Raw genomic sequence first — 27,215 nt, 5'->3', positions numbered from 1 at the left:
GCCACGTACAGCTGTGGAGGCCAGGTCGTTGGGTGTATTTAAGGCAGAGATTGACAGATTCTTGATTGGACATGGCATCAGAAGTTATGGGGAGAAGACCGGGAACTGGGGTTAAGGAGGAGAAAAGAAAAAGATCAGCCATGATTGAATGGCAGAGCAGACTTGATGGGCCAGGTGGCCTAATTCTGCTCCTATGTCTTATGATTAGGCTAGGATTAAATCGGGGCTTGCTGGGTGGTGCACCTTAAAGGGCCGGAAAGCTTATTCCGCATGGTATCTCAATCAGTAAATAAACAGATAGATAAACTTTACAGCCACTGATATAAGTTTAAACCCACCCGGCTTATACCTGCTACCGTTTATAATTTATTTATTTTATATAAAGTTACAGCACGGTAACAGGCTGTTCCGGCCCAATGAGCCTGTGCCATCCAGTTACACCCATGTGACCATTTAACAGACTAACCCATACGTCTTGGGAATGTAGGAGGAAAATGGAGCTGAACAGCAACTGAAGTTCTTGACTATGCCTGCATGCGTTTGTGCATGGAGTTGCTGCCACATGATTGGCTGATTAGGTACTTGCATTAACGAACAGGTGTACATGTGCACCTAGTAAAGTGGCTACCGAGTGTAGATGGGAGAGGATGTTTCTGCAGTGTAGTGCTGGGAAATCCAGCAAGATGGGGCATCATCACTGGGCTCCATGTGAAATACAGCAACAAGGTTCCGTATAAGAACATAAGAAAATAGGAGCAGGAGCCAGCCATCTGGCCCCTCGAGCCTGCTCTACCATTCAATAAGATCATGGCTGATCTGACCATGGACTCATCTCCACCTACCTGCCTTTTCCTCACAACCCTTAAATCCCCTGCTATGCAAAAAGTTATTCAACTTTTTCTTAAATATATTTACTGTGATGACAGACATGATAGCACCTGTCGCTCAGTAAGCCAGAATTTGTTAGTTAGCCCTACATGTGCAAGGATCTAACCCATACTGAAATGTACAGTACTTTGCAAAAGTCTTTGGCATATATACAGAGAGCTAGGGTGCCTAAAGTCTTTAGCACAATACTGTATTTACCAACGTGGAGCGGAGAGCAAGTTTGTAAATCTGGTAGGAGCAAAGGATCTTGGGAATAGTGAAGGTCAAGTGTTGTGGGAGAGGTATGGGGCAGGTAGCAGAGGAGTGCCAGGGGTGGGGGAGTGGCGCGGTTGCAGCATTTGGTTTATTGATCGCTACAGAATGTCTCTCTGGTGCTTCCCGTTCTCTCCCCTCTCTCTTCCCCTTTTCACAACCATGATTCCCCTTTCCCTTGCCCCCTTCCCACTCTCAGTCCACGATGAAGACCCATATCTAAATCAGGTTTATCATCACTCACGTATCTCATGAAATATGTTTCTCTTTTGCAGTAGCAGCAATACAGTGCAATACATAACATTTCTACTATAAAAGGCTGAAAGTCAGCAGTCTGGATTTACCCCATAGTGGGAGAGCTAAAACTGATAAGGCGTGGGTGTAGACCAAATTGGATCAGGGTTCGAAGGGCACAGACACAATGGGCCAGATAGCCTTTTCTGTATTCCAAATCTGAGTGTAAAACTTTACAGACATGAGAGATTTTGCAGATGCAGGGAATCCAGAGTAACACATACAAAATGCTGGAGGAACTCATCGGGTCAGACAACATCGAAGGAAGTGAATAAACAGTTGACATTTTGGACTGAGACCCTTCATCAGGACTGGAAAGGAAGGGGGCAGAAGGTAGAATAAGAAGGTGGGGGGGGAGGATTACAAGCTAGTTATGTTGTACGCTCAGTAGCCATTTTGTTAGGTACACCTGATCATGTGGCAGTAACTCAACGCATAAAAGCATACAGACATAGTCAAGAGGTTCAGTTGTTGTTCAGACCAAACATACATTTTGTTAGGTACACCTGATCATGTGGCAGTAACTCAATGCATGAAAACATACAGACATGGTCAAGAGGTTCAGTTGTTGTTCAGACCAAACATCAGAATGGGGAAGAAGTGTGATCTAAGTCACTTTGACCGTGGAATGATTGTTGGTGCCAGATGGGGAGCTTGAATATCTCAGAAACTGCCGACCTCCTGGGATTTTCACGTACAACAGTGTTTAGAGTTTACAAGGAATAGTGCGAAAAAAATCCATTGAATTGCAATTCTATGGTGAAAGCGCCTTGTTAATGAGAGAGATCAGAGGAGAATGGCCTGACTGGTTCAAGCTGACAGGAAGGCAACAGTAACTCTACTAATCACACTATAAAACAGTAGTGTGCAGTAAAGCATCTCCGAATGCACAACAAGTCGAACCTTGAAGTGGATGGGTTACAGCAGCAGAAGGCCATGAACATACACCCAGTGGCCACTTTATTAGATTCCTGTTGTATCTAATAAAGTGGCCACTGTGTGTAGTTTAGATGTTGATTTTCAACAGGGAAGTATTTCATTTTTGCTGTGACTTCCACAGAAAACCCTCAAAAAGGTGAACTATGTAAAGTCGCATCTTTCACAGACTGACACCTTCAGTCTCACCTCTCTTCTCACTTGTACACAGTATCTGTTAGAAGCTGGCTGGACTGCAGAGGGAAGAGTGATTGGTGTGACACAGCCTCGCAGGGTGGCTGCAGTTTCGGTAAGTAGCTAACTTCTGCTTTCTCTTGAGCAAATAACCACAGGACCTTATCAGAAAATCTGCACTTACTTTGGAAAACCCACAGTTATCTCCTGAACTGAAACCTTACAGATTTGTGCAGTGGTGTGTGCGTAATGTGTTGCATCTTCTGTGCACTTACAAATTTACAATCACATGTTAATTTAGTTGGAAAAGTGAACTGATTTTCATCATTTATGTAAATAAAGGCTTGAGATTCTAAATTGGAGAAAGGCCAATTTTGATGGTATCAGAAATGATCTGGCAAGTGTGGATTGGGACAGGCTGTTTTCTGGCAAAGAGGTAGTTGGAAAGTTGGAGGCCTTAAAAAAACTAAATTTTGAGAGTACAAAGCTTGTATATGCCTGTCAGAGTAAAAGGTAAAGATAACAACTGTCGGGAACCTTGGTTTTCAAGAGATACTGGATCATATAGGCATTCGTTAGTCTCGTGAGACCATGGATTTGCGCCTTGGAAGGTTTCCAGGGTGCAGGCCTGGGCAAGGTTGTATGGAAGACCGGCAGTTGCCCATGCTGCAAGTCTCCCCTCTCTACGCCACCAATGTTGTCCAAGGGAAGGACATTAGGACCCATACAGCTTGTCGCAGAGCAATGTGTGGTTAAGTGCCTTGCTCAAGGACACACACGCTGCCTCAGCCAAGGCTCGAACCAGCGACCTTCAGGTCACTAGATGAACACCTTAACCACTTGGCCACGCGCCAACAGAAAGAGATATTGTGACCGTGGTTAAGAGAGAAAAGGAGGTGCATTGTAGGTATAGGCAAGTAGGGAAAAATGAAGTGCTTATGGAGTATAAGAAATGCAGGAGCCCTAACTGAGATATTTAAAACATCCTTGGCGACAGAAGAGGTACCAGAGGATTAGAGTATAGCTAAAGTTGTTCTGCTGTTTAAAAAAGATTTTAAGCATAAACCAGGAAATTATAGGCTGGGAAGTCTGACATCAGTTATGGGAAAGTTATTGGAAGGTATCCTTAGGGACCAGATATATAAGTTTGGATTGACATGGACTGACATGGCATGGCTTTGTGTGTTGCAGATCATGTCTAACCAATCTTATAGAGTATTTCGAGGAAGTTACCAGGATCGTGGATGGAGGCAAGCAGTGGATGTTGTCTACATTGACTTTAGTAAGGCATTTAACAAGGTCCTGCATGGAAGGATGGTCAAGAAGGTTCAATTGCTTGGCATTCAGACTGAGGCAGTAATTTGTTTTAGACATTGGCTTTGTGGGAGAAGCCATAGAGTGGTAGTAGAGGTGTGCCTCTCTGACTGGAGGCTTGTGACTAATGCAGTGCTGCAGGGATCAGTGCTGGGTCCTTTGTTGTTTGTCATCTATATCAATGATTGGATAATAATGTGGTTAAATTTGCAGATGACACCAAGATGCGGGTATGGTGGACAGTGAGGAAAGCTATCATAGTTTGCAGAGAGATCTGGAAAAATGGGCTGAAAAATGGCAGATGGAATTTAATACAGACAAGTGTGAGGTTTTACTCCTCAGTAGGATCAACCAGGGCGAGTCTTACATAGTAAACAGTAGGGCACTGAGGATTGTGGTAAAACAAAGGGATCTGGGAATACAGGCCTGTAATTCATTTAAAGTGGTGTCACAGGTAGATAGGATTGTAAAGAAAGCCTTTGGCACATTGGCCTTTATAAACCGAAGTATTGAGTACAGAAGATGGGGTGTTATGTTGAAGTTGTATAAGACATTGGTGAAGCCTAATTTGGAGCACTGTATGCAGTTTTGGTCACCTAACTACAGAAAAGATGTAAATAAGGTTGAAAGAGTATAGAGGAAATTTACAAGGATGTTTCTGGGTCTGGAGGACCTGAGTTATAAGGAAAGATTGAATACGTTAGGTCTGTATTCTTTAGAACATCAAAGATTGAGAGGAGATTTGATAGATTATGAGGGGTATAGATAGAGTAAATGCATGCAGGATTTTTCAACTGAAGTTGGGTGGGACTGCAACCAGAGTTCATGGGTTAAGGGTGAAAGGTGAGAAGTTTAAGGGGAACATGAGGGGAAACGTCTTCACTCAGAGGGTCGTGAGAGTTTGGAATGAGCTGCCATCATGTGGTACATGCAAGCTCAATTTCAATGTTTAAGGTACATGGATAGTAGGGATATGGAGGGAATGGTCCCAGTGCAAGTTGATGGGAATTAAGTGGTTTAAATGGTTTCAGCGTGGACCAGATGGGCCGATGGGCCTGTTTCTGTGTTGTACTTCTCTTTGACTATAAAATTAAAGTATAATATTAAAACTTATGGATGCTTCCAAATTTTAGTATTATAATTAATATTGAGGAAGACCATGATGGCAAAGGCATTGGAAATGTATTTAATAACTTTCCAAAGGAAATTATATAAATATATACAAATGGAGGGCTATGTAGGAGGGAAGAGTTAGCTAGGTCTTAGAGTAGGTTCAAAGTTCAAAAGTACTTGTATGTCATCATACACAGCCCTGAGATTCGTTTTCTTGCAGGCATTCTCAATAAATCCATAGAATAATAACAGAATCCATGAAAGACCGCACCGCTTGGGCATTCAACCAGTGTGCAAAAGACAGCAAACTGCAAATACAAAAAGAAAGAAATAACAGTAATAATAATAAATAAGCAATAAATATCGAGAACATGAGATGAAGCGCCCTTGAAAATGAGTCCATAGGTTGTGGGAACATTTCAATGATGGGGGCAAGTGAAGATGACTGAAGTTATCCCCTTTGGTTCAAGAGTCTGATGGTTGAGGGGTAATAACTGTTCCTGAACCTGGTGGTGTGAGTCCTGAGGCTCCTGCACCTTCTTCCTGATGACAGCAGAAGACAGCATATCCTGGGGTGGATATTGCTTTCCTGCGACAATGCTCTGTGTAGTTGTGCACAATGGCGGAGAGAGCTTTACCTGTCATGAACTGGGCCGTATCCACTACTTTTTGAAGTTTTTTTTTGTTCAAGGGCATTGGTGTTTCCATATCAGGCCATGATTCAGCCTGTCACTGTACTCTCCACTGAACATGTGCTCAGTGGGCTGAATGGCCTGTGTTTGTCAACATCATTCATGCTGTCAAGAAAGAGAGGATCTAAGACCCTTTTAAGGTGTACCTTTCTGATCAAGTTGTTCTTTACCTGTCCATAGCCTTTCTCCTCGGTTAGGTAAAAATAAATGTCTGTTGAAATATTATGACTATTTTATTTTATTGTTTGCAATATCACATAACTGCTTCTTGTTATTGGCCTAGATAACAACTTGTAGTGCTGGACAATGTATGTTTACATTGCCTGTAAACTCGTGATATCTTCTGCATACATACACCTTTCTTTTTATTATGTCGCATCTCAAAGAATAAGATTTGCAGGCAGCAAACACGAAATGCTGGAGGAACTCTGAGTTCCTCCACTATTTTGCGTATGTTGATCTGAATTTCTAGTAAGTGCGGAATTTCTTGTCCAAAGTCCAATATTCAAAGTAAATTTATTATCAAAGCATGTATTGTTGTTATGTGTCATGTCGTATGATGTGGATGACCATGATTGTCTTGGGCAAATTTTCTTCAAAAGTGGTTTGCCTTTGCTTTCTTCTGGATAGTGTCCTTACAAGACGGGTGAACCCAACCATTATCAATACTCTTCAGATTTGGTCTGCCTGGTGTCAGTGGTCTCGTAACCAGGACTTGTGATATATACTAGCTGCTCGTACGACCATCCACCACCTGCTCCCATGGCTTCACATGACCCTGATCAGGGGGCTGAGCAAGTGCTACACCTTGCCCAAGGGTGGTCTGCGGACTAGCAGAGGGAGAAAGCACCTTGCACCTCCTTTATTGGAGATGTATCTCCACCCTACCACCCCAAAGCACATGTATGTCACCATATACAACCCTGAGATTTGTTTTCTTGTGGGCATACTCTATAAGTCCAAGAAACATAATGGAATCAATTAAAGACCACACCCAACAGTATATACAAACAACCAACATGCAAGAGACAAAAAAAAAGAAATAATAACTAAATAAGCAATAAATATGGCAAACATAAGATGAAGTGTCCTTGAAAGTGACTCCATAGGTCATGGGAACAGTTCAGTGATGGGGCCAATGAAGTTGAGTTAAGTGTATTTAAGATCTATGAGCACTTTATACCTGTTGATCTTGCTTCCTTTTATTTCTAGGTGGCAGGGCGAGTAGCAGAGGAACGAGGGGCATTGTTGGGTCATGAGGTTGGATATTGCATACGTTTTGATGACTGCTCAGATTCCCAAGCCACCAGAATAAAGGTAAGGTTTACTGTCAATGCTTGCCACTGGGAATGTGGCTGAAGTGGGCGGTAGGGTAGTGTAGATGTTAGGGCAGTCAGGGTTTATAGTCATAGTCATACTTTATTGATCCCGAGGGAAATTGGTTAAAGCGTTATCAATCACCGATAGGGGTACAGTTCCTGCGCTGTCTGTAAGGAGTGTACGTTCTCTCTATCACTGCGTGCTCCAGTTTTCCTCCCACATTCCAAAGACGTACAGTTAAGGTTGGTGGGTTGTGGGCATGCTATGTTGGCACCAGAAGCATGGCGACACTTGCAGGCTTCCCCAGCACATCAGAAATGGTGATGCAAGCTTCACATTTCACTGTATGTTTCATGTTCCAATGTACACGTAACAAATGAGACTAATCTTTAAAGCAATGCCACACAATGCCAGAAAGTTCGCAGGTTTGTTCCCAAACTGTACTAAGTCAGAATGTTTTTAAGATTCAAGATTCAAGTACGTTATATCAAAGAATTTATAAATTATACAATCTTGAGATTTGCTTGCTAACAGGTAGCCAAAAAGCAAGAAACCCGAAAGAACCCAATTAAAGAAAAAAAAATAGAAGACCAACACTCAATGCGCAAGAGATAAAAAAAATAAAAACCATGCAAACAATTGAAGTGAACAACAGTATCCTGAATCAAAATGGAGTCCTCAGATCCAAACCCCGGAGAACCCGGAGTAGGCCCAAAGCCTCCCTTATCAGTTCATCATATTAGCTGGCACAGAGCACAGCAGCTGGGGCAGTCTTCATAGCCTCAGCGCCATGGAGATGACCATCATGGAGAATGAGTGGAATCGTCCCTTGTTCTGACCGACGCCCTGTCTTTTCAGTCTGTCTGGGCCGGTGTTTAAATTGACCAAATAATGAAACGGCAAAAGGCTCCGGTGCCCTGGAGAGAGGAGTGAAGATTGCAGAGTGCGAATGCAATCAGCTCTCGCCTCTGATCTGGGCCAATGTTTAAATTTAAATTGTCTAAACAACAATTCGTACCTCGCACTAGGACCCGGGCACCGCTGCTGCAAAAGGCTCCCGGCCTAGACCACACCTCCCAGTGACTCCACACTGCCCAGATTTTGTCACTCAGCCCGAAGCCGCTCTCAAGCTCTTCAAACCTGCCCAGCGCCCAGAACAATCCAACCTCGTACCTAGCAAGCCTTACTCAGCTTCAGGCACAATAAGGGCTAAGGACAATAAAATGGAGCATGGATCCTTCACATAGTCACAGCTTGGCCATTCCTGCTAGAAGTTTGTAGGGGCAAGACTTAGATATTGGCCGAACGCAGGAAGTTGGGACTAACAGCACTGGCTCGTGGAGCTGAAAGGTCTGTATCTATGCTGTACTCCTATTGCCCTGTGACTCTGTACGAGTCAAAGAGAGGATGCAGCTTACCTGTGATGTTTCCTTATGGCTGAATAACTTTCTCAAAAGTTATAAGGGAAAGGCAAGAGTCTGTGTTTGAGAGAAATAATAAATTGGTCATGATTGAATGGTGGAGCAGACTCAATGGGCCAAATGGCCTAATTCTGCTCCTATGTCTTATGGTCTTGCTTGCTATCCAGATAAGTAGTTTAGTGGCTGAGGGTGCCATGGTACCATAGCGGTTAGCGTTAGAGTTGAAGTTGAAGTTCGGATTTAAATTCTGGGGTCCTCTGTACGTTCTTTCCATGTGTGCGTCGGTTCCCTCCGGGTGCTCCGGTTTCCTCCCGCAGTCCAAAGATGTACCGGTTAGTACGTTACATTGGTCATCATAAATGTTCCTGTGATTAGACTTGAGTTAAATTGGTGGGATACTGTACCACGCTGTATCTCTAAAAGAAAATAAAATATTAACAACATTTAAAAAGCACTTGGAAAGTTCATGGATAGGAAAGGTTTAGAGCAGAGGTTCCCATGTGGGGATCCATAGATCCCTTCCTTAATGGTATTGGTCCATGGCATAAAAAAGGTTGGGAACCCCTGGTTTGGAGGTGTGTGGACCAAATGCAGATAAATGGGAATGGTTTAGATGGGAATCATGGTTGACATTGACAAGTTGAGTCAAAAAACCAGTTTCCTTGCAGTGGAACTCTATGACTCCATGACCCTCAGTACAATTTGGCTAAGGTGTTAGAATGCACAAACCACTGTGAAAATATCATCCCATCTGGCACGTGGGATATTGGAAAAAGAAAGAGCATTACAATTAAGTCTTTACATTTCTTACACATTCCCTTCTTTCTTAGCCATCAGAGTGTGATTACATTGATGGATTACATAGATTGCAGCTGTCTCATTGGACCAAATTGTGTTTCAAGAGATGGAATTAAAGAGATTAACTCTTTAAAACTTTGCTTCACAAACACTTCCCATTCCTTTTCACTGAACTTTATTACTACAGGAGACCAATCTTCTTGACAAAACAGCAGGCAAGGTGTAGGATCTTGTCCTGTGACAATTTTTAAGCATAAACTATTGTTACATGACATATATTGGTACCCTTTCGTGCTCTGTGAGTAAGAAGTATTGCATTATTCTGAAAGCAAACATTGAATTACACTGTCCCATTATGATTTAGTTCCTTACAGATGGGATGCTCGTCAGGGAAATGATGGCTGACCCTTTACTGAAGAAATATAGGTAAATATTGATTATACAAGCAATGTTACTGTAGTTCTACAATATGTAAAGTTCAAAGTACATTTTAATATTAAAGTACATATATGTCACCATATGCAAGTCTGAAATTCATTTTCTTGCAGACATACTCAATAAGTCCATAATAGAATAAAATCCATAATAGAATCAATGAAAGACCGCACTAATTAGGTATTCAACCAGTGTGCAAAAGACAACAAACTGTGCAAATATAAAAAGAAGTAGTAATAATAATAATAAATAAATAAGCAATAAATGTCTAGAACATGATTTGAAGAGCCATTAAAAGTGAATCCGTCAGTTGTGGGAAAATTTCAATGATGGGGCAAGTGAAGTTGAGTGGTTATCCCCTCTGGTTCAAAAGCCAGATGGCTGAGGGGTAACAACCGTTCCTGAACCTCACGGTGAGAGTCCTGATGCTGGCATACCTTCTTCCTGATGGCAGCAGCAAGAAAAGAGCATGCCCTGGGTGGTGGTGGTTCCTGATGATGGATGCTACTTTCCTGCGACAGCGTTTCATGTAGATGTGCTCAATAGTTGGGAGAGCTTTTCCCACAATAGACTGGGCTGCATCTGCTACTTTTTATAGGATTTTCTGTTCAAGGGCATTGGTGCTTCCATACCAGGCTGGTATTTTTAAACTCTATTGCAAGTAAAATGAAACAAAACTAAGCTACTTGGTTCCTGCTGCATTTAAGGTTTCATTTAGTCATAAGGTTGTTAGCAAATGCTTGTACTTAGTTCAATGAACTGAAAATTAAGCTAAGCACAATTTTGATCAAGTCTCCACGCATCATCAAAATGATACAGGAAGGAATACACTCCCAACTTAATTTTCATCTGACACATAAGTAAGCGGGGAATTATAAAGAAGAATAGAATGTGACAATTATTGTAAAATATTTAGGCTCTCTGCTGTTTATTGATGTGGTTGTGGGCTGGGAATATTAATTGCAAAGCAACATACCTAAAATGCTGAAGGAACTCAGTCCGTCGGGCAGCATCTATGGAAATGAATAGATAGTTGATGTTTCAGGCTGAGCCCCTTCATCAGGACTGGAAAGGAAGGGGGAAGTTGCCAGAATAAAAAGGTGGAGGTAGGGGAAGAAGGCTAGATGGAAGGAGATAGGTGAAGCCAGGTGGGTGGGATAGGTCAAGGGCTGGAGAAGAAGGGATCAGATAGGAGAAGAGAGTGGATAAAAGGAGAAAGGGAAGGAGGAAGGTACCCAGGGGAAGTAATAGGCAGGTGTGAAGAAGTGAAAGGTCAAAGAGTGGGGAGTAGAGGAAAGTGAGGGGGAGTAATTTGTTTACCAGAAGAAGAAATCAATATTCATGCCATGGAGGCTACCCAGATGGAATACAAGGTGTTGTTCCTCCACCCGGAGGGTGGCCTCATCTCAGCACAAGAGGATGCTAAGGACCGATATTTCAGAACGGGAATGGAAATTGGAATTAAAATGTTTGGCCACCAGGAAATCCTGTTTGTGTGGGAATATTAATTATTGTTTATTGATGATAAATAATATTTGGCAAAAGTAACAATTATATTCCAACTGTCCATTCTTATGTGTTAAGGTTAACTCCTATAGACAGAGGAATACAAATCACATTATTCAAGACTAGTAAAAATTATGTTAGCTGAATATTGACTGGAAACCATGCTCCAGCTGTAACAATAAGATGTCTAAGCAATACGATATTAGACAGAAAGATCAGAGGTCCCTAGTCTAGCAAGGTGACAGCAAACAGACTATATTAGACAGAAAGGTGACAGCAAAAAGACAATATTAGATGGAAAGATCAAAATTTCTTAGACTAGCAAGGTGGTAGCAAAGTGAAAGTTATTTTGAGAAGTGTAGGGTGGAGCGGATTAAAATGGCAAAGAGTCAAGAGCAAATTGCTTATCTTCATCTTCAATATTAATTCTGTAAATTTCTCATTCAGTATGTTAAGAAGCAGACTTTAATTTTGACATTGTTTAATTTTAATTTGCAACATCTGTTGCAACACTGGATCATGGATCACTTTATCACAATATATACTTGAAACTGTGATAGTCATCCTCGACCCTGTGATAAAAGGAATTTGCTAGCTTTACAACCAATAGTTGTTGTGATAAAGGAACTTTGGTAGGTATATGACCACTGCCATCTAATGGGTTCTATTATTTTGCTGCTGTTTCAGTGTTCTCCTCCTGGACGAGGCCCATGAAAGAACTCTGTACACAGATGTTGCTCTTGGCTTGTTAAGAAAGGTTGGTATTCCATGCACAAACACGCAGTGGCCGCTTTATTAGGTACATCTGTACACCTACTGATTAATGAAAATATCCTATCAACCAATCATTTGGCAGCAACTCAATGCATAAAAGCATGCTGACCTGGTCAAGAGGTTCAATTGCTGTTCAGATCAAACATCAGAATGAGGAAAAAATGTGATCCAAGTGACCTTGACCGTGGAATGATTGTTGGTGCCAGACAGGGTGGTTTGAGTATCTCAGAAACTGCTGATCTCCTGGGATTTTCATGCACAACAATCTCGATAATTTACAGAGAATGGTGTAGAAAACAAAAAAGCAGCCAGTGAGAGGCAGTTCTGTGGGCGAAAGCACCTTGTTAATGAGAGAGGTCAGAGAGCAACGGTCAGACTGGTTTAAGTGACAGGAAGGCAACAGTTACTCAAATAACCATGTGTTACAACAGTGGTGTGCAGAAGAGCATCTCTGAATGCACAACATGTCGAACTTTGAAGTGGACGGGCTACAACAGCAGAAGACCCCACCGGGTTCCACTCCTGCACCTAATATGGTGGCCACTGAGTGTGCGATACTAGGTTGTAGAAGAAAATCCTAGGAATACTCTATAATTCCATTAGCATTTGAAAGAGAAACAACAGATGTCTATTTTTACTGTTTGCTCAATATTTACAATTTTTCTTTATACCTCTGCTGTTTCCTGATGCTTCCCTTCCACAATCCATGCTTTTTCTGACACTTTTGTGCGGTATCATTTTGTGGCTGAATTTTTTGCATAATATTCAGCTCTTAGCACCTCCTGTGCAATGATTTAAAAATAGTCTATTGACAATGGTTATCCTGATTCCAGTCCTCTTTCCCAGAACGCTTTGTTCTCTATCAGCTTATCTTGGCCAAGGAGGCTACATCATGTTCCCTTGACCCCCTAAGATCTTGGCAGGATGGCTGTGGAGAGTATGTTCCCTCCTGTGGGAGAACCTAGAAGTAGTGGTTCACTGTTTAAAAATAAGATCTATTGAGATCTATTATAAAAATCTATTGAGATAAAGCTAAAGTGACACTTAGGAGTTATAGAGAGATACAGCCCTTCAACCAGAGAGTCTGTGCTGACCATGAACCCCCCCATCTGCACTGATCCCATTTTCTTCCTCCCATGTTCCCCTCAACTCCTCCTGGATTCCACCATTCTTCCACCAGCAGAGTCTTTGAATAGTTATTAAGAAGAGGTACAAGAATTCTTGATAAGAGAATGAAAGATTGTCAGGGGTAAGTGAGAAAGCAGGGATTCGGGAAAGCAGGGAAGTCAGTTCAGCCATGATTTTATTAAGTAGGCTGAAGGGACTGTATGTCCTACTTTTGCTCCTATCTTGAGTTTCTCATGTTCATTCCAGATATTTTGCTTCCTTTCCAACCCATGGGTCACCCAGCCTTCCGCAAGTCTTCCCTTTCCTAAGAAACTGTGTTCGGCCACACTCCACATGTTCATACACAGTCATCACCTTCCTCGTCAAAGTAGATTTGGAATTTTATGGGAAGTTATGATGGTGAATCTATAGAATTCATTGCCACAGATGGCTGTGGAGGCCAAGCCATTAGGTATATTGAAAGCGGAGGTTGGTAGGTTCTTAATTAGAAAGGGTGCCAAAAGTTATGGGGGAAAGGCAGGAGAATGATATTGAGAGGGAAATTAAATTAGCCATGATGGAATAGCAGAACAGACTCAACAAGCCAAATGGCATAATTCTGCTCCTATGCCTTATGGTTTAAACCTCAACCATTGTCCTCTATTCTTGCAAGCTGCCTTCACATCTGTTTCCTCCCCAAGGCATTTCAATGCCTTGAGACCCAGTACACAAAATTGTTTCAATACAGAAGGGAAATAAAAAACCGGTGAAAAAATGGAGAACCAAAGCAGAACCAACACACACAAAGTGTTGGTGGCAGAATTTTTGTTTCCAGGAGTAATTAGAACAGACTCCTTGAATAACGGTGTGACCAAATCGCGCTTCATAATCAACATTTTAATAACTTTAATCAACATTTTCTACTGTAGAAACACAAAATGCTGGAGGAACTCAGCAGGTCAGGCAGCATCTATGGAATTTGTGTTTTGTGTGTGTGTTGCTCTAGGTTTCTAGCATCTGTAATATCTCTTGTCTTTATTATTTTCTACTCGATGCAGATTCAGAAGAAAAGAGGGAATCTACGACTGATTGTGTCGTCTGCAACACTGGATGCCGAGGTTTGTCTTGTAGTTAACGTCTTTATGTTTAATATAACCAGAGTGGGTATATTATTCTGCTGATGGGCAACCTGAATTATTGCCAGCAATCATAACAATGCTTTTTATTATCTGTGTGATCTAGTGCTGCACGGCATCCTCCGACTTAATCTCTGTAACGGCCTTCCGCCCTGCAGCATTCAATGGTCTCTGTGCAGCTTACACTCTTTGACAAGGTGCAAAATCAATATAAGTCACTCTCCCAATGATATTGATTGAGGGAACAGGATGCTCAGAAGAACTCCCTATGTATCATAACTCCAGAAAAACAGAAAGCAAAGTGACTATTAATGGTTGGTTTGAAACACTGGTATATCCGTGCACTAATAAACAAAATCAGAAGAAGAAATGGTTCTTCTATTTATTCTCAATTTTCTTCATCTGTGCCAAAGATTTAAGTTGTTGGATTTGCTGCCAAAACCTCTCTGTCTCTCAACCTCTCCCTCCTCCTCTGAGATACTCCTTAAAACCTATCTCTGATCAAGCTCAAGGTCACCTGCTCTAATCTCCTTATTTGGCTCAGTATCAAATTAAGATTCAAGATTGTTTAATGTCATTTCCAAGTCAATTCAAGTCATGTTTATTGTCATTTCACATATATATGTATACTGTCAAACGAGATGTTTCTTCGGACTAGGGTGTAAAGCACAGTAGTACACATGACACACAGTAACCTTGGAAAGTAAGAATGAAATCTACAAATGAATTATGCATAGATAAACAAAGTAAAATGCATAAATTAAATATTGTAGCGTACAGAACAAATTACCCAGTGGCACTCAAATGCGATGCAGCGGGGCGTTCAGAAGCCTAATGGACTGAGGGAAGAAGCTGTTTCCCATCCTGACCAGTACACAAGTGTAGAGGAGAACAAAATAATTGTTACTCTGGATTCGATGCAGTGCAAAAAACACAATAAGCTGAAGATCTCAATAATAAAAGATGACTATAAATATACAAACGTTTGTAAATACATAAGATAGCTTATATACATTGATTGATAGTATGGCCATAAGGTGACGCTAGGAGGCACAGGAGTGTCTGTACATACGCTTCACATTGCTGTGAAGTGCCCTGGAACAGCTTGTTGAATTAAAGATGCAATGCCCTGATCTAAAAGCAGGGCCACACATTGAGGAAAAGACTGAAGGGTCAGTTTCTTTCTACATGTTCTGAAAGCCAATGAGGTACTTGGTTGTGTTATGTAAAACAGAACTGTGAACAGTTCATTCAGTTGTGGATTACTCACCAGTAGTCTATGCTAATTAAATATAAACAGTACAGTGCAAAAGTTTTAGGCACATGTTAAAAATTCTGTAAAGTGAAGTTTCTACTAAAATAATGAAATAAACAGTTTCTAAATATCAAAAAAAATACTATAAGAAGCAGTAAGCAGTAAAAAAAAGTAGATCAAATCAATATTTGGTGAGGCACCCTTTGCCTTTAAAACTGTTTCAATTTTCTTAGGTACACTGTTGTGCAATTTTATAAGAAAATCGCCTGATAGGCTTTTCTAAGCATCTTGGAGAACTTACCACAGTTCTTCTGCAGACTTTGGCTGTCTTACTTGCTTCTCTCTCTCAGCCTCGATATGTTGAGATCAGGGCTCTGTGGAGGCCATCCCATCTGAAACCACATTAAAAAAAAATCTAGACTTTTGCACAAAATTCTATTTTGTGGGTTTGAACTTCCGTGGGAGTTCTCTGGATCATCCAACCTAATGAACAGAAACTCTGAAGAAGTATCATTTGGGTTTGTGTGATTTAGATGGAAGTTGCAGCAGACAAGCTATGTCATGTGATTTCCGGTCTACACTGAGCTTGTTGATTTCACCTGGTAGGTCCCTACATGTCCCCCAATAATGTCACATGAGTTTCAGTTGTAAAGATTGCAATATGCTACTGTGGAAAAAAGATTTAATGGTGCAAACTGCTTCATAATATTTAATTTTGACAGATCTCCTCATGCTTTTGGTCATCTCCACTTTTTTTTAAAACCTATGGTGATCTGCTTTTTGTTACTTGTTTACTTTCAGAAATTCCGAAATTTCTTCAATCTGAATGAGACCGCAGACCCCAGTAAGGACACGTGTGCCATCCTCACTGTGGAAGGTCGGATGTTTCCAGTTGATATTTTTTATACCTTAAGGTACATTAAACCTTCTTTCAGTAGTGGTAAGCACAAATCATAGGTTCATGGCAAAACTGTCCTTTTAGAAAATTATGTTAACTTTCGTTACAGTCAATTACTGTCGTTACTGGAGAGGGTCCAGAGGAGGTTCACAAGAATGATCATGGTTTTGAAAGCGTTAATGTGTGAGGTCTGTTTGATAGATCTGGGTCTGCATTTCGTGGAGATTTGAAAAATGAGAGGGGAACCTCAATGAAACCTGCTGAATATTGAAAGGTCTGGATAGAGTGGATGCGGAGAGGGTTTCCTACCATAAGAAAGTCCAAGACTGGAGGGCACAGACTCAGAATACAAGGATATCCCTTTAGAACAGAGATGATGAAGTACTTCTATCACCAGAGGATGGTGAATCTATGTAATTCATTGCCACGGATGGTATTGGAGGCCAAGTCATTGGGTATATTAAAGTGAGGTTAATAAGTACTTGATTAGTAAGGGCATCAAAGGTTATGGAGATAAGGCAGGAGAATGGTGTATAAGTCAGCCATGGTAGAATGGCGGAGCGGGAGAGGAATCGATGTGTCAAATGGCCCAATTCTACTCCTATGTCTGATGGTCATATGACTCCAAGGAGAGCAATCCCAGTTTCTGCAACTCATGCCCCTCTTCTCTGGAATAATTCTGATAAACTTCTCCTGCTCACCAATACGTTTCAGGTTAAGATTCAGCCACACTGCTCTGGACTCATAATCACATTCTACAACACATGAGATTCTGCAGACACAGGAATATTCAATAAGTTTCAATAGGCAGAGGAGGGAAGGGAAGCTCACTAAGAATTAGATAAGTAAAATTTGGGTGAGTACATGAATGGGAGGGGTATGGAGGACTATGGTCCAGGTGCTGGTTGACGGGACTAGGCAGAATAATAGTTTGGCACAGACTAGATGGGCTGAAGGGCATGTTTTTGTGCTGTAGTGCTCTATGACTAGATCTTTAAAATCTGACTTCGTCTAGACAGAACAGTTAGAAAAACTGCTTCCATTGACAGAGAGCTCATTTAACATAGAACAAAGCAAGTCAGGAAACTGATTTGAAGGAAATCTTTTTATGTCATCGAGTGATTAGGATCTGGAATGGACATCTTGGACGTGGGTTATCAATAGTGTACATTGTTAATTTTTCCACGCTTACTAAAGTTAATATAAAACTCTTCAAACCTTTAGCTGACTGTTCCAAGCAACACTCACCAAATGGTGGAGGAACTCAGCAGGCCAGGGAGCATCTGTGGAAAAAAGTACAGTCGACGTTTTGGGCTGAGACCCTTTGGCAGGATGCAAAGACCTAGTCCTGCTGAGGGGTGTCGGCCCAAAACGTTGACTGTACCTTTTTCCATAGATGCTGCTTGACCTGCTGAGTTCCTCCAGCATTTTATGTGTGTTGTTTGGAGTTCCAGCTTCTGCAGATTCTCTCTTGTTTGCTGACTGTTCCAATTTTGTTTGTCTTTTCTTCTCAGCCCTGTTCCAGATTATCTGAAAGCCACAGTGGATACCGTTACAAAGATCCACCAGAATGAGGCTGATGGGGATATCTTAGCATTTCTCACAGGCCAGGTACTTTCCCACTGTCTATTTTTATAGCAGACAAAACAAAAAAGATCTGTTGGTGTAGATAATTGGGGTGGCAGAGTGGAGATACATCTCTACCAAAGGAGGTATAAGGCGCTCCATCCTTCTGCTAGCTTGCAGGTCACCCTTGGGCAAGGTGTAGCACCTGCTTAACCCCACCCCCCCACCGATCAGAGTCACGAGAAGCCACGGGAGCAGGTGGTGGGTGGTCATGTGAGCAGCTGGTACAAATCACAAGTCCTGGTTATGTAACCACTGACGCCAGGTAGACAATCTCTGAAGAGTATTGATAATAGCTGGGGTCACACGTATTGTAGACACTGCCCAGAAGAAGGCAAAGCCAAACTACTTCTGTAGAAACATTTGCCAAGAGTATAATCATGGAAGTGGAAAGACCGTGATCATCCATGTCATACAACACGGCACATAATGATGATGATGGCGTGTGGATAAGGATGAAAGTTAATTTCTTTACCCTTGGTTTTGTGATCCCCGAATGAATGGAAGCATGGTAAAGGAAAGTGACTTAAATTTCTATGATGCTTTTTGTGACACTTTCAGTGCCACAATATACTTTGCAATCAATAATAAGCTTGTGAAGTACAGTCATTTTTGCAAACCGTGGCAGATAACGGATGCCTAAAGACTTTCACAAATCATAAAGTGATAAACAGCAGAAAATCTGGTTTAGAACGTCACTAGAGGGATTAATGTTCATCGGCGTACTGAGGGTAACTCCCCTGTTCTTCAAAACAGTGCTGTGGAATTTTTACATTTGTGTGGTTTAATATCTCATCTGAAAGATGACATCTACACTACTAGCATTCACACGGTACTGTATTAGAATGATAACTTTGATTTTAGAGCAGTGGTTCCCAGCCTGAGGTCCACAGGTCCCTTTTTTAATGGTATTGGTCCATGGCATTAAAAAGGTTGGGAATCTGTTTTAGAATAAAACACACAAAATGGCGGAGGATCTCAGCAGGTCAGGTCACATCCACGGAGGGGAAGAAACAGTTGACATTTTGGGCTGAGATCCATTTTGGACTGGAAAGGAAGGGGCAAGTAGATAGGTGAGAACAGGTGAGGGGAAGGTGGATGGGTGGGGAAGGGGAAATTAAGTGAGAAGCTGGGAGGTAATAGGTGGAAAAGGTAAAGGGCTGAAGAAGAAGGAATCTGATAGGAAAGGAAAGTGGACCATGGGAGAAGGAGAAGGAAGAGGGTCACCAGAGGGAAGTGATGGGCGGATGAGAAGAGAAGAGGTAAGACTGGAGCAGAATGGGGAATGGAAAAGCAGAGAAGGGGGAGGAGGTGAGAAATTACCAGGAGTTGGAGAAATCAATGTTCATGCCATCAAGTTGGAGGCTACCCAGACAGACTATATGTTCCTTAACCAACCTGATAGTAGCCTCATGGTAGTATTAGAGGCGGCCATGGACCGACATGTTGGAATAGGAACCAGGAGTGGAATTAAAATAGCTGGATGCAGGAAAACCCTGCCTGTTGCAGTTAACCAACAGTTATTTTTGTGCTAAAATCTCTGGTGTGGGTCCAGTATCCAGAATGTTCTGTGTATTTTATATTTGAATGCACGCAGCATAAGAAATAAAATGAACAATCTTGAAATTCAGCTACAGATTGCAAGTATGACGTTGTGATCATAAGACCATAGACCATAAGACATAGGAGCAGAATTAGGCCATTCAGCCCATCGAGTCTGATCTGCCATTCCATCATGGCTGATCCCGGATCCCACTCAATTCCATACACCTGCCTTCCCACCATATCCTTTTAATGCCCTGACCGATCAGTAAACTATCAACTTCCGCCTTAAATATACACATGAAGTTGGCCTCCACTGCAGTCTGTGGCAGAGCATTCCACAGATTCACTACTCTCTGGCTAAAGAAATTCCTCCTTACCTCTGTTCTAAAAGGTCGCACTTCAATTTTGGGGCTGTGCCCTCTAGTTCTCGATACCCCCACCATAGGAGACATCCTCTCCACATCACTCTATCTAATCCTTTCAACATTCAGTCTGTTTCAATGAGATCTCGCCCCCCCCCCCATATTCTTCTAAATTCCAGTGAGTACAGGTCCAAAGCTGCCAAATGCTCCTCATATGTTAACCCCTTCAATCCTGGAATCATCCTCATGAACCTCCTCTGGACTCTCTGCACTGACAATACATTCCTTTCTGAGAAATGGGGCCCAAAACTTTTGCCCATACTCCAAGTGTGGCCTGACTAGTGTCTTATAAAGGCTCAGGATTATGTCCTTGCTTTTATATTCTATTCCCTTGAAATAAATGCCAACATTGCTTTTGCCTTCTTCACCACAGACTCAACCTGTAAACTAACCTTCTGGGAGTCTTGCATGAGGACTCCTAAGTCCCTCTGCACCTCTGAGGTTTGAACCTTCTCCCCACTTAGATAATAGTCCACACTATTGTTCCTTTTACCAGAATGTATTATTGTACATGCTTTCTGCATGTGAAGTAGAAATTTATTGAAGATACTCATCTGCATAAATAAGAATTCATCAGTGTTGTGTATTTAATATTTCAATAATATTTGAGTAATCTTGTATATAAATTGTTTGGTTAAGCTTTCTTGTTTGTTTAAATAATTAATTGTGGGTTTTATATAAAAATATATTAATTGCAAACGTCATCACGCTACCATGTGATACGTGTACACCTCACTTAAAGTAAAGGATGAAGCCACACCTGCGTTCCTGGACCTCTGTGTGTTCCTTGAATTCACTTAATGTTTTGAAGTTGCAAATAATAACGTTTTGGCAATGAGATATTTTTACCGAACTGTTAAAGCGGAGTGAGACGTTCGAAGTAAAAAGAGACAGTTTAGCACAGCCCAGCACATGGAGAGACAGTCTTCAGAAGGGAAGACATGATTGAGTTTTTTAAAGTCAGAAAATGGAAGAATTCAGGGTTGATAAAAAGTGAATACTGGGTAATACTAATCAAAAAAATCAGAAATGGCTGGCTACATCGGAAAAGTTGACAAGCTTGATTACACGACACAATTCATGTATACTGAGCTATTGGAACAAATGAAATAACCAGTGAGAAGCGAGTCCCAATTTTGCTGAGTTCACTCAGTTTAAAGGCATGTAGTTTACTTTGACGTTTGACTGCCCCAAACAAACTGTCAAAATAAGCTTTGCTACTATTGTAAAAGTGATGCAGGAGCATTTAGAACCAAAGTCATTGTTGATTGCAGAATTCCTTAGGTTTCATAAAGGAGTCCATTTTAGCCTATGTGGCTGAATTGAAGAGTTTGTATGAGCATTATCAGTTCGGTAATGGACTTAATGATGCACTGAGGGATCGTTTAGTTTGTGGAATCTTAAAAGAAAGCATTCAAAAATGGCTCCTAACTGAAGCACAGCTGACATTCAAATGGGCAGTGGAAATCGCTGTTTCAAGGGGAACTGCCAACAGAGACACAATTAAGTTGCAGTCAAGAATGAAAGTGAGCATGAACAAAGTTGCATTGTCTAAACAGAAACCGGCCTGGCCAAATAAATTGTGTTACCGTTGTGGCAGGGGATCACATACACCAAACAAATACAGAATTAAAGGTGAAACTTGCAGAAAAGGCAACAAAGTAGGACACATAAGAAGACTATGTTGGCCAGACAAAAATAAGTGGACTGCACAGGGAATAAAAAATGCTAAAAAGTCAAGATGTAGTTTTAAAAAGAGCACTGATCTGCGCACTGTTGATGAAAAATCTGATAAGGATGAAAATGACACAGGACTGTGTAGTTTTGAGATTTATAGTGTGAAAATTAACAATAGACAAGCAATATGGTTAATGCCAGAAGTGTACAGCAAATTAATTAAAATAGAATTGGATATTGGTTCAGCTGTTTCAAACATCCTGCAAAATGAGTTTGAATGGCATTTCAAAGGTATCAAACTGAAGCCTGCAGATATCCAATTAAGGAGTTACGGTATACTGGTGAAAAGATAACTCAGAATCAGAATCAGGCTTAACATCTCTGGCATATGTCGTGAAATTTGTTCACTTTGCAGCAGCAGTATAATGCAATACATAACAATAGAGAGAAAAAAACTGTGAATTATAGTAACTATATATATATATATATATATATATATATATATATATATATATATGGTTAAGTTACATAAATAGAGCAAAATGGGAATAAAAAAGTAGTGTGATAGTGTTCATGGGTTCAACGTACAGTCAGAAATTGGATGGCAGAGGGGAAGAAGCTGTTTCTGAATCACCGAGTGTGTGTCTTCAGACTTCTGTACCTCCTACCTACCTGACAGCAACAATAAGAGGACATGTTCTGGGTGGTGGAGGCCCTTAATGATGGACACCACCTTTCTGAGGCACTGCTCCTTGAAGATGTTCTGGATACTATGGAGGCTAGTACCCATGATGGACTGACTAATTTTACAACTCTCTGCAGCGTACTTACACTCTGTGCAGTAGCTATGCCCCCCTTCATTCTAACTGGTGATGCACCCAGTTAGAATGCTCTCTATGGTACATCTGTAGTAATTTTGCAAGTGTTTTTGGTGACATATCAAATCTCCTCTAACTCCTAATGAAATATAGCTATTGTTTTGCTATAGCTGTATCAATATGTTGCATCCAGGTTAGGTCCTCAGAGAGGCTGATACCCAGGAACTCGGAAATCTCCACTTCTGATCCCTCTATGAGGATCGGAGTGTGTTCCCTTGTCTTATTGTTTCTGAAGTCCATGATCATCTCTTTGATTACTGAGTGCACGGTTGTTGCTGTGACACCATTCAGCCAGCTGGTATATCTTGCTCCTATATGCCCTCTTGTCAGCACCTGAGATTCTGCCAACAATGGATGTATTGTCAGCAAATTTATAGATGCAATTTGAGTTATGCCTGTGGGAATAACAGTCATTACAGTGAAATACAACCAACAAGCCACATTGAGCTTGTATGTGGTAAGAACAGAAGGAACAGCATTGTGGGGATGTGATTGGCCGAGGCAACTACAACTTGATTGAAGATCCATCCACCGTTTGCCTGCTACTTTTCCTGCAATGAAGCCTACTGAAAGTGAATTAAGAAAGGTAGTGGATGACACCACAATTGTCTCCATGTTGAACACCATGAACTGTTGTCGAACAGAGAACAAACAGGTGTTGGTGACAACCTCTAAGCCTCTGGTTGGAAAATATGTTGGACCAAGGAAGAACCATACTGCTTAGAAGAAGCATAGAAGTGACAAATGCAGTGGTCTGGCTACAACAGTTTTTGTAGGCAACGTTTCTGAGAAAACTTCTGATATGTTAATCAGGTAGTTACTTGCAAAACTTGGCTTGATTTTAAGATGGAAGTTCAAGGAGCTTCAGAAAAATTGCAAGCATTCAGCTTTTGTGAATTTCAAGAACCAGAATCTACTCTGCGTGCATTCAGGTTATTAGTGGGAAACAAAAAGTTGCTTGTAAATGTAGATGCGAAGACCAAAGCCCAGCTGGATGAATGGAAGGTCAAAAAGAAAAGAATGAATGGAGATACGAAAACAGAGGATTTGTCAGATGATGCCGTGGATGCAGAAACTAAAAGCTGAGATCAGATCATAAATGAATGAATTGACTTTATTTCTTATAGCCTTCACGTACATGAGTAAAAATCTTTACATTACGTCTGTTTAAATGTGCAATGTGCAATCATAGTAATTTATAATAAATAGAACAGACAATGTAACATAGAAATACACTCAAATCAGCGTGAATTAATCGGTCTGATGGCCTGGTGGAAGAAGTTGTCCTGGAGCCTGTTGGTCCTGGCTTTTAATGCTACAGTACTGTTTCCTGGATGGTAGCAGATGGAACAGTTTGTGGTTGGGCTGACTTGCGTCCCCAACGATCCTTCGGGCCCTTTTTACACACCTGTCTTTGTAAGTATCCTGAATCATGGGAAGTTGACATCTACAGATGTGCTGAGCTGTCCGCACCACTCTGCAGAGTCCTGTGATTGAGGGAAGTACAGTTCCCATACCGGGCGGTGATGCAGCCAGTCAGGATGCTCCTGTAGAAAGGAGCAATTGTGCCCCTGTAGAAAGTTCTTAGGATAAAGGATTAATAAGGGAATACTCCAGTGAACTAAATGCACTTTCCCAAGATCAAGATGCACAAACAAGAAGACAAAAAAGGAAGGACCAGATTGAGAGAGGGAATGTGAGAAAGAAAAGGAAAGGGAACGAAGTAGATCCAGAAAAAGAAAATGAGAAGAAATGTGTTCAGCGCTGTCAGAACCACTTCCTGCAGTCTCAGGGTAAACTCCTATACCCGCCACAGAGGGGGCTTCAGACCCGAGATTGCTTCACAACCACAAGTCTCACCTGCCAAGGAGAGTGATCTCCCTTGTCAAGAAGGATGTTATCCCTCAAGAGTAAGAAAGCCTCCACAGCGATGAAATCTTTCAGCCTGAATGGGACAATTAATTATGAGCTATATATAAAAATGCATTAGTTGCAGACGTCATCACGCTACCACATGATACATCTGTGCCTTGTTTAAAGTAAAAGACAAAGCCAGACCTGCATTCCTGGACTCCTGTGTGTTCCTTGAATTAGTTTAATATTTTGAAGTTTCAAAACATAACAATCAGCCAGCCACGTCTATGAATCAAATTATTCAGCTGGTATTAATGATAGTGAATGTGCATTTGTCAAAATGTGTTTAGATGCAGGGCATGCTGCTATCGTTGCTGACTTTACAAATTGGATGGCAGTGTAAGCAACGTGAAAGACGCAAAGATGTTTCAGGAGATGCAGGCGAGCCAAGTTTGTGAATGAGTGAAGACATGGCAGGTAGAATATATGTAGAAAAAACTGAGGTACCCACTCTGATAAAAAATGGAAACAGACAATAGTTTTATATGGTAAAGAATTGCATAGTATTAGCATTCAAAGGGACCTGGATGTCTTTTTATACAAATCACTGAAAGATTATGTACAAGTAGAACAAGAAAATACAGATGGAACAGCTGAGCCAGAGTGAGCAGGATGTAAATGAGTGGGGTTAGAAGAGGATACTCAAAGTGAAGAGTTAAAGCAGCGCGAAAAACTGAGAATATGAGGAGACAGAGCGATTGGGAGGCAGTGAAAAAAAGACATTTTAGCACAAGAGTCCTTGTGTGAGAGAGGAAGAGGAGTGCCTTGTTGCTGAGTCTACTAACCAGTGTGTGACCATTAACTCCAATGGACCTAGACCTAGTCTGCTTTTGTCTAGGTTTCCCGCTGCCTCTGAATCAACATCTGCTATCTGGTCTGCAACTGCTAGCCCACTTTAAAGAGGTCACATGTTGGCAAACTTCAATGAGTGTGGGGTGTTGCAAACCTGTTAATACTGTAGACATACCACAAAAACATTCTAGTTATTTTTTAATGAGTGGTATGTCTTCATGTATATTTTGACCTTTATGGGCTGCTGTCAAGCTTCTCTGTGTGTTATGTACTGAACGAAATGTGAGAGGGCATTCGGAGTAGATGACTTCCAAGCAAAATAAACAGCTGCATGTTTGTACCTCACCTCTCTCTCGTGCTTGTGCTCTTTACGACCACCTGGCTTCCCAGTACCACAAACATAACAATTGTGACGAGGTGACAAGTCCTCACATGATATTTATTGTTTTGTTCCCTTTGGCAAAAAAAGTCAATGCTGGTGGTGTACTGCTGTGTGATGTGGGTAAGCGAAGAGAAGACACCATGTGAAAACGGCCACAGGAAGTGTGGTGAGTGAAGAATACAAAGGGAGAGAATGAGAATGGGACAGTTAATTAAAACAAATGAGAGAGATGGATACACCAGATAACTTTTCTGGAACATTTGAAAATGGTAACAATGTTTGGAAGAATGATGAAAGGTCATGTGATTAAAAGACAGCGCAATGGTCTGTGTATTGAGGAAATTCAAAAACATTTGCTTACAGAAGACAGACTAATATTACAGAAGGCAATTTAGATTGGTACATCTATGGAAATGGCAGCTAAAGAATCAGAATCAGGTTTATTATCATTGGCATGTGATGTGAAATTTGTTAACTTAGCAGCAGCAGTTCAATGCAATACATAGTATAGAAGAGAAAAAAAACAAAATAATAAAATGAGTAAATCAATTACAGTATACGTATATTGAATAGATTAAAAAATGTGCAAAAATCAGAAATACTGTATATTAAAAAAAACTGAGGTAGTGTCCATGGGTTCAATGTCCATTTAGGAATTCGGATTGCAGAGCGGAAGAAGCTGTTCCTGAATTGCTGAGCATGTGCCTTCAGGCTTCTGTACCTCGTACTGGATGGTAACAGTGAGAAGAGGGCATGTCCTGGGTGATGAGCGTCCTTAATAATGGACATTGCCTTTCTGAGGCATTGCTCATTGAAGATGTCTTGGATACTATAGAGGCTTGTGCCCAAGATGGAGCTGACTAAATTTACAACCTGCTGCAGCTTCTTTCGGTCCTGTGCAGTAGCCCCTCCATACCAGACAGTGATGCAGCCTGTCAGAATGCTCTCCACGGTACATCTATAGAAGTTTTTAAAACTTGGCTGAAGGATGGCTGCCATTGGGAGCTGAATGTCCAAGGATATATGGTGTATTGGAAAGATAAGTTAGTAGGCAGAGGGGATAGTGTAGCCCTGTGTGTAAGAAATAATATTAAATCATTAGAAAGGGATGACATAGGAAGGTGTAGAGTCTCTATGGGTTGAGTTAAGAAAGGGCAAGGCTGAAAGGACCCTAATGGCAGTTGTATACAGGCCTCCAAACAGCTACTGGGATGTGGATTACAAATTACAGCAGGAGATAAAAAAGACATGTCAGAAGGGCAATGTCATGATAATCGTTAGGGATTTTAAGATGAAAGCAGATTGGGAAAACCAGGCCAGTACTGGACCTCAAGAGAGAGAATTTCTAGGATATCTAAGGGATCGCTTTTTAGAACAACTTGTTGTTCAGCCCACTCGGGGATTGGCTATGCTGGATTGGGTGTTGTGCAATGATCCAGAGGTGATAAGAGAGTTTAAGTTTAAGGAACCCTTAGGGAACAGTGATCACAATATAATCGAGTTTACTTTGAAAATTGAGAAGGAGAAACTAAATTCCAATGTGTCGGTATTTCAGTGGAATAAAAGAAATTACAATGGCATGAGATTAGATTAGATTCAACTTTATTGTCATTGTGCTGAGTACAGATACAAAGCCAATGAAGTGCAGTTAGCATCTAACCAGAAA

General features: G+C 41.2%; 1 protein-coding gene across 1 annotated transcript in view; it reads left to right on the top strand.

Annotated features, from left to right (window-relative positions):
* The window catches only part of dhx35 (DEAH-box helicase 35), a 112,548-nt gene that overhangs the window by 21,948 nt on the left and 63,385 nt on the right, over window positions 1–27,215 (top strand). The window contains exons 4-10 of the mRNA XM_072243090.1: window positions 2,582–2,659; window positions 6,876–6,980; window positions 9,567–9,628; window positions 11,831–11,900; window positions 14,083–14,142; window positions 16,217–16,329; window positions 17,828–17,924. Of these exons, the coding sequence (XP_072099191.1) occupies window positions 2,582–2,659; window positions 6,876–6,980; window positions 9,567–9,628; window positions 11,831–11,900; window positions 14,083–14,142; window positions 16,217–16,329; window positions 17,828–17,924 (585 nt within the window). The remainder of the gene's footprint in view (window positions 1–2,581; window positions 2,660–6,875; window positions 6,981–9,566; window positions 9,629–11,830; window positions 11,901–14,082; window positions 14,143–16,216; window positions 16,330–17,827; window positions 17,925–27,215) is intronic.

Source organism: Mobula birostris, chromosome 2 (genome assembly GCF_030028105.1).
Source record: "Mobula birostris isolate sMobBir1 chromosome 2, sMobBir1.hap1, whole genome shotgun sequence".
Taxonomy (NCBI): domain Eukaryota; kingdom Metazoa; phylum Chordata; class Chondrichthyes; order Myliobatiformes; family Myliobatidae; genus Mobula; species Mobula birostris.
Note: the sequence above shows the minus strand (reverse complement) of the source record. Positions and strands in the feature narration are given on the sequence as shown.